The sequence below is a fragment of the Olea europaea genome, unplaced genomic scaffold (genome assembly GCF_002742605.1).
Source record: "Olea europaea var. sylvestris unplaced genomic scaffold, O_europaea_v1 scaffold1259, whole genome shotgun sequence".
Lineage (NCBI taxonomy): Eukaryota > Viridiplantae > Streptophyta > Magnoliopsida > Lamiales > Oleaceae > Olea > Olea europaea.
Genome location: NW_019230035.1, coordinates 199799 through 207619, shown reverse-complemented (window position 1 = coordinate 207619; position 7821 = coordinate 199799). Strand labels below are relative to the sequence as shown.

The window sequence follows — 7821 nt, the reverse complement described above, 5'->3', positions numbered from 1 at the left end:
GTGTGTGTGTGTGGCATTGTTTATGAAATTAATGTAAAATGTCCTTCCCCAGTTCCTCTTCTTCTGGATATTTTTCTAGAATTCTTTCGTTATTCACTTCGGCATTGATGAAATATAGTAGATTGGCTATTAGATCTTTTCAGGAAATGACAAATCACTTCTTAGATTAGTGATCCTTCTTTTCCTACCCCTTGACAATGTAGCAATTCCAGATGCTACTCATCTGGCTTCAGTTTCTGCTTTATATTATTCTGATTAACATGCTTTTCATTCAATGTTTTATGTTATTTGTCGTAAAATAATAAAAAATCTAATTTTATTTTTAGCAATAATAAACTTGCAGATTTTTGAAAGCAAGGAAGTTCAATATTGAAAATGCAAAGCGCATGTGGGCTGACATGATTCAGTGGAGGAAGGACTTTGGTGTGGATACGATCACGGAGGTGATCTCTGATGGACTTTTAGCTCTTATTTGTTTGACGCATTTTTGTATTGTTCTCCTTAGCTTGTCAATTTGTCAAAAAATTCTGGAATTTCAAGGTTTTTTGTTGAGTATTTCTAGTCTCTCTGCCTGACCACAAGTTGGCTGCAGCCTTTGAGTTTTGATGCTTGACTTGTTATATATATCACCTAGCTTTGATTTGAATCTTAATTGTTTCTGTGCTTTTATTCTTCAGGACTTTGACTTCACAGAATTGAACGACGTTCAGGAATACTATCCACAGGGATATCATAGCGTTGACAAGGATGGAAGACCAGTTTACATTGAAAGATTGGGGAAGATGGACGTTGACAAGTTGGTGCAAGTGACTACTTTCGACCGATTTGTGAAATACCAAGTCCAGGAATTCGAGAAGACTCTTGCTGTCAGGTTTCCTGCTTGTTCTCTTGCTGCAAATAGGCATATAGATTCAAGCACAACAATCTTAGATGTCCAAGGATTGGTACACTAATTTCTTCTACTCTAACTTCTATAAATCTCTCACATCGTATTTGAAGATTCTTACATTATTTAACAACTTTCCATTGTTCTTATTCAGGGTTTAATGAGTTTGACTGGACCTGTTGTAGAATTCATTAAGGTTATTCAAAAGATTGATAATGACAATTATCCTGAAGTACGTCTTATCAATTACCGGCATGTGTATCAAATATGTCCTAAATATCCATAAATATTGTTAACTATTCTGCAGACACTTAGCCGAATGTTTATCATCAATGCTGGTCCTGCCTTTCAGTTGATCTGGACTATAGTGAAGCCTTTACTCGACCCAGATACAACTTCCAAGATTCAGGTATACTGCAAGAAGTTCATTCATGTAAATAAAACTGCATAAATTCCCTTTTTTTAGTCTACGATGCATGAAGCCCATTGATTTCAAATCCTCTCTAGGTGCTTGGCAATAATTATCAAAGCAAATTACTGGAAGCTATTGATGAGAGGTAACTGGACTTTTCATGCTTGCTTGCTCGGAATTGAAGTGATTCTACAGTCCGATAAAATCGTTGTCATTTTAGTGAGCTACCAGGTTTTCTAGGTGGTAGCTGTATGTGTTCAAACGAAGGAGGTTGTTTGACGTCAGACAAGGGGCCGTGGAAAGACCAAAATTTATTGAAGGTGATAAAAGTGGCCACGTACAAGTCGAGTTTATAGCTGGTTCTCTCAAGGATTTTTTCTTCCTTTTTTCTGCAAGTTCTAATAGTTAAAAATCTTCTTTATATAGGCAAGTTTAAATGGAGAAGTACGTGCAGTGCAGAAAGTAACAAGATTAGATAACGAAGACTATTAGTGTGAAGGTGATTTACGTTTCATATGTTCTATAGGAATTCGGCTACCTTATGTGAATTCTCTTCTTATATTTGATTATTTTGAATTTGTTCTTGATGATGCGTCACTTTTTGACATTGCAAGGATTTTTTGTTTTGTTGAATCACCATACTGTTAATGAGAAGCTGTGACAAGAATGATTCAGCATTGGGGTATTTTGCTTAAAATCACATGAAGCAGATTTTTTCATATCAGTTATCCAGGTTCGGTGGACATGCACATTTTATTGGAAATTCGATTTGTTTCATTTTACTTTGAAATCTTGTTCTCATATGGATGTTACCGACACAATTTGCTTTAGAACTTAGATGTATACAGAGAATTTCTCTCTGTTTTATATCATTTGTTGATTGCCTGAGTAACACCCTTAAAGAAGGAGATTTGTTAGTAGTAATAACATCTAAAGCTGTTTGTATGCTCTATTAGATAGGATCGTTCAAGACAATCAAACTATACCTTACACATGTGTTCCCTAATCTTGTTATTCGGTCCGAGAGCCAATATGAAACACACGTGTATTCTTGTATTGAAATCTATGAACTTCTCAGTTGATGATACCTGAATCATACTTGTGACATTATACGTGTAAGTAAAGCTGTTGTGAGGAACGTACGAAGCTGGAAAGTCTCTTGTGACGCGGAGCATTGATTTAGGGGAAAATGGATTTTCTTTTGAGTCCAAAAATGCATGATGCTTGTTGGATCGTGCTTTAACAATCTTATTTGAGTATCAATTTGGTGCTTAGTGATGGAGAGCTTAAAAATGACATTCGACCACCATTATTTGAGTGACCCGGATCTCTCTTACATCTCATTAATTTGTACATTAACATAAATTTCTCATAGCTCTTAATTCACCTGATTATTTTTAGAATCAGGTTTTAATTATTCCATGTGAAATCCAATTAATGTTTGTAAGGAAGAATTAAACCTTTGAGCGCTCATTATTTAAGTGAACCAATTCTTGAGCTGAATAGTGAGTCGCACTGTTGCTCCCTGTGAGTTTCAACACAACATTTAGATGAATGTAAATCATACCAAAAGTATGTACTAGTGAAGCAATAGTTGTAAGTGTTTAGATGAGATGATCCGACAATTGACACATTTATTCAAGAAAAATTAATTTTCAACAACATGATTGAAGAGGTAGTTGAGCTTGATCATTAATACCATAGTTAGTAATGTTAGGCGCGTCAATGGAGCTAGAAGCTCCACAAGTTGGTTTCGGCAGGGGAGTTGGAGTTTATCTCGATTATTGGTAGCTCGTTGGCAATAAATGGAACTATTAGCAGAATGGTCATGTTGATGTCACCTCTAGTTCTGATATTTTATGAATAGGCGCTTGTATTTTTTTAAGTATTCTTCATTGTTATGTGTATATTTTCTCGTTGTCATTCAAGTTGAGGATACACCCTAAATTTCCTTATTTTGTTTCTATCATAGCTTTCAGCCATTAATTTTAGGGGTAAGACATATTTGTTACTCATCAAACTTGTCAAAGTTTTTGTTTAGTTTGGTCACCAAACCTTTTCTATTCCAAATGGTCATTCTGCTTAACTCCGTCAAGTACTAACACAAATGTGACGTGACAAGCAGATGTGGACTGAAATTATTATAATGTTCAATTGTACGAGTGTTTCACAAACCAAAGTTCGATGACAAACTTCAGCGACTTTAGCGTTATATTATCAAAAACTAAAAACAAGAACGGTTAAAAAAAACAATGAATAAATCTCGTTATCGATTCCTTTGGAGAAGCATTTATTTCAATAAGAAAATATGGATGAGAACGTTTTCTTTATTTTTATTTTATTTCTTTACTATCTTTTCGAGTCCCAATTGCACAAGATCACGACCCATATCACTCCATCCATACAACAAAAATCCATTAAATTAGACAAACCAAACCGGCCCAAAGTGACTGGGTTGGTTTATTAATTTTTTCGATTCGAGATTTCACCCTGGTTGTTAGGTGGTCCTAACCCGATATGTGTTTACTTCTAATGGCAGTCATGTCTTAACATATTGGAAACACAATTAATTGAGGAAAGAATTCTAATGGAGTGGAATATATGTGAGCGAAGAACGAATCTAACATGTTCAAGTCTCCTTATAAGACGGAAAATTTTATCATCTTAAAAATTATTACTTTTCTGTATAGCTTAAAAAAACAATCACTGAAATAAATTGGCTTCTAGTAGAAATGCTAAACAAAACTAGCTTGATTTTGCTTGTTTTCTTCAGAATATAAGAGAGTTGGTGTTCCGAACATAACACTTTTAATTCACAGTAAAATTCATTTTTGGAGACTTTTATTTAAATCATTGTTAGTTTGAATCACGATCAAACCAAATTGAACGGTCTGAAAAGCTACGATTACACGAAATTTGAAAAGACTTTGCCCTCTTTTTTTGTTAATTTTTTTTTTTTTTTTTTTTTTTTTTTTTTTTTTTTTTTTTTTTTTTTTTTTTTTTTTTTTTTTTTTTTTTTTTTTTTTTTTTTTTTTTTTTTTTTTTTTTTTTTTTTAGTGTCACCTCCGTTTATATACCGAAATTCAAATTTTCAGTACTTAAATATTTGACGATTATGCAATTTCTGATAAGTTTCTAGGGAAAAAAATAATGCAAAGACTATCTTTTGGTGTTGTCGTAAAAGTTCTTTACTTTCGTTACGGTTATGTATGATTGGTAAAATGTGTGCAGAATTACTTTTACGCTTGCAAATTATAAGTAGAGTTAGAATGTCAAATAATTATATGTTCTGTATTATTACTATTAAATAGTATTAAAATTCGTTAGGTTAAAAAGATTCATAATTTAAATAACTGATATAAAATTTATTAGAAAAATAAATACAACTCTATTTTAAGAATTTTTATGTTTTACATTGCCATCTATATGTAGCACATAGTTTTCATTTAATAATACTTATTTTATTCAGTAATCTAATATGACATATGGTTATGAATTAAGCTCCTTTGCTAGAAAAAATTATGACACAAGGGTTGATAGAATCCTATAGGCGAAATATAATTTGATGGAAAAAAATGACTGTATTTTAAACAGTCCAAGGATGTAGTGCCATGTGGCATTATGACAACCATTATGTTAATAATTCTGACACTGTACCATGATTGTACATTTATTATTTATTAAAAGGTACATCCTTTCAGTTCACCCAAATAGGACATAGTCATTAAGCTAAATCAAATGGATGAGCTAATTTGATTGGGATCCTAGTCTCGTCATGCAACCGTGTTTGCATTTTTCCACCTTCAAAAAGGGAGATGTGATAAAAGAATAATCGATATTGTCAAGTATAGTGTTAGGCAAATTATCCATCTAATCGACCTACATCATCAACCCGAAATACAAGTTTGAGAAGTTAGTATAAAAAATTTGATCTTCAAGAGAAAAGTTCTTTCAATCCGACAAACTAAATCAAACCAAACCGACTTATGTTCATACTTCTTCACGTTCTGTAATCGCCTTGATTCGAGTGATTTGTATTAAAGGCTAACTAAAAGTATGGTTCATAATTATCACAGAGAATCTACAATTGTCAATTTTTTGGTATATCACATCCATACTTTTACAATTCATGTCACGGCATTGATACTTATGTTGATATATTTGCCTTGTCATTCAATTTTGAATTGAGATTTCACCCAATAAAAACTATCAATCAAGTTGTCAAGTTGGATCTGAAATCAATCCAACCATACATGTGCTCGCCCCTAATCAAACATGCAAATTTTATGAATAGTTCGAATTTATATAATTGGGTTTGGAAACCATGATATGATAATTTGGAAATTACCACACAAGATACCAATAGGTTGGCTCCTTATATTGATGAAAAATGAAACTAAATTACATAAATTAGAGACCTTGCCACACCTATGTTTTTAAATTTTTTTTGTTTTTATATTCTATATTATTGCAAAGTCTATTATTGACCCCTTTTTATTTTATTTTATTCAAGTTAATAGACACATTCATGCTTGTCTAACGTTGTTAGATAGTAGTATACCACCTCACAAACCACCAAATATTTATATTGGTATCTAGGTTCCTACTTGACACGTATTCTTGCAACATTGGGGAAGAGTTAACTACTCAGCCGACCTTTTGCGTGCACCATCACCACTTGGAATTGAAAAGAAAAAAATAAATCTCGAGGCTAATAATAGAATAAATAATAGAATTGTACTAGATCTTCATTATAGTTCCCAACTAAACCTAGTAGTCTGCACTTAAGGCCAGTAATTCTGACACTTGTCTCTCACTACTGAATCAGAGATCCTCGTGATGATCACATGCATACAAATATCAAACTAACTCACACTTCTTCTTTCACTGAAATTCACATTTTTCATACCAGTTTTCCACGTTCTTGACCTAACATCTGTCGAATTCCGACGATCTTTTTGTTGTGTCAAATCAAATTTTCAGTTTCTTTCAGAATCTTGGATCTTGAATAAAATTCTGATTAGGTCTTTGTTTGATTTGATTTTGTGATTTTGTGAGAGCTATTTAGTTTTAATTTTTGACAAATAAAGTGTTTTTCTGATCTGGGTTATAGTTTATTAATTGTCTGGGGCCTAAATTTGAGGTGGATCAGTGATTTGCAGTGTAAAGCCATTACCTTTTTTAGTTCTTTTTTCTTAATCAATATTCAAGATTTTTGGTGGGGGCTTTCTTGCGAGAACTGGGATCTTTAAATAAAGGCATTTTAGCCTTTTATATTCGGTGTGCACGTGTACTGAGATCTTAGGATTCCATAGCCAGTGCTTTTTGCATAATCAATTCTAGAATCTTTGCTTAATTATTTAGGATTTAAAAATGGATTCTTGCTGTATGGCCATGAAAGCTAAAGTGCAACCAATGCAAACCAATAACCGTTTTAGCCATGAGGGAAATGGATTCTGGGGGGAGAAAATCAGAGGGAGTTTGAAAAATAATGCTTTTCGGAAACTGATTTCGCAGAATTTGAGTGAAAACAGGGGAAAAGATTTCAAGCCTGGAGTTGCATTTTCGGTTTTGACACGCGATATCAACAAAGAGTTGGTGGTGAGTGAATAAGTTCACCTCAAGATTTCATTTGTGTTCTTGAAATGTTTGTTTGATTAGTATGAATTTGCATTTAAAAATGGTTTCAGGCATTTGAAGCACCATTCTTTGATGATCCTCGAAAGGCAGATCCAAAAACTGTGGCTTCAATAATTCTTGGTGGGGGTGCCGGGACCCGGCTCTTTCCTCTTACCAGCAAGAGAGCTAAACCTGCTGTAAGAGAAGATCTAACATACTTTTGCTTATTGTGTTGTATTTGTTTTGGGTTTTGATTATGGTAAAATTCAGTATGTTAGCTTTTAATGATGACGAAAACTTCATTTAGGGAGACTTTACGTCTTCATTTGTATTGCTATTGTTAGACTAAGAGGAAAAAAGAAGTGACTTTACTTCTAGAAGCGTGCCATTTTCACAAAGAACAGTATTGAACTTAAAGACTTCAGAGTACAAAATTTTTAGAAGAGATTAAATTGCAACTGACATATATATAGTTTAACGTCTGAATGTGTAATCACATGGTTTATTCTGCAGGTTCCAATTGGAGGCTGTTACAGGCTAATTGATGTACCCATGAGTAACTGCATCAACAGTGGGATACGGAATATTTTCATATTAACTCAATTCAACTCTTTCTCCCTTAATCGCCACCTTGCTCGCACGTATAACTTTGGAAATGGTGTGAATTTTGGGGATGGATTTGTGGAGGTAAGATGCAATTGTTGACTAAAAATTAGCGTGTGTTAATTAGCCTTCTGTCTGCAAATAACAAGAAATCTCATTGTGAAATATTTTGGAGTTTCGATTCATTCTTGGCAAATAAATATTAATGTGTTAAGTGGCTTGTTAAAGATAAAAACTTTTGTTATGCATCCCTTTAGATTCTGTTTAGCTTAAAAAGAAAAATATTTGTTCGAAACAGGTT

General features: G+C 33.2%; 2 protein-coding genes across 3 annotated transcripts in view; both read left to right on the top strand.

Annotated features, from left to right (window-relative positions):
* Positions 1-347: 347 nt before the first annotated feature.
* LOC111374504 (phosphatidylinositol/phosphatidylcholine transfer protein SFH3-like) lies at positions 348-2317 on the top strand. Of its 2 annotated transcripts, XM_022997176.1 has the most exons (8): positions 348-443; positions 678-944; positions 1041-1118; positions 1194-1295; positions 1394-1443; positions 1519-1618; positions 1725-1797; positions 1913-2317. In XM_022997176.1, the coding sequence occupies exons 1-7, from the start codon at positions 387-389 to the stop codon at positions 1788-1790; spliced, it is 720 nt and encodes a 239-aa protein (XP_022852944.1). In that variant the 5' UTR covers positions 348-386; the 3' UTR covers positions 1791-1797; positions 1913-2317. The 2 variants fall into 2 exon arrangements, with proteins under 2 accessions (XP_022852944.1, XP_022852945.1); XM_022997177.1 differs by having other exon boundaries at positions 1725-1996.
* A 3728-nt stretch (positions 2318-6045) lies between these two features.
* Positions 6046-7821, top strand: part of LOC111374509 (glucose-1-phosphate adenylyltransferase large subunit 2, chloroplastic/amyloplastic-like) — a 20866-nt gene continuing 19090 nt past the window's right edge. The window contains exons 1-3 of the mRNA XM_022997181.1: positions 6046-6899; positions 6989-7114; positions 7431-7604. Coding sequence (XP_022852949.1) covers positions 6672-6899; positions 6989-7114; positions 7431-7604 — 528 coding nt within the window. The 5' untranslated portion in view covers positions 6046-6671. The remainder of the gene's footprint in view (positions 6900-6988; positions 7115-7430; positions 7605-7821) is intronic.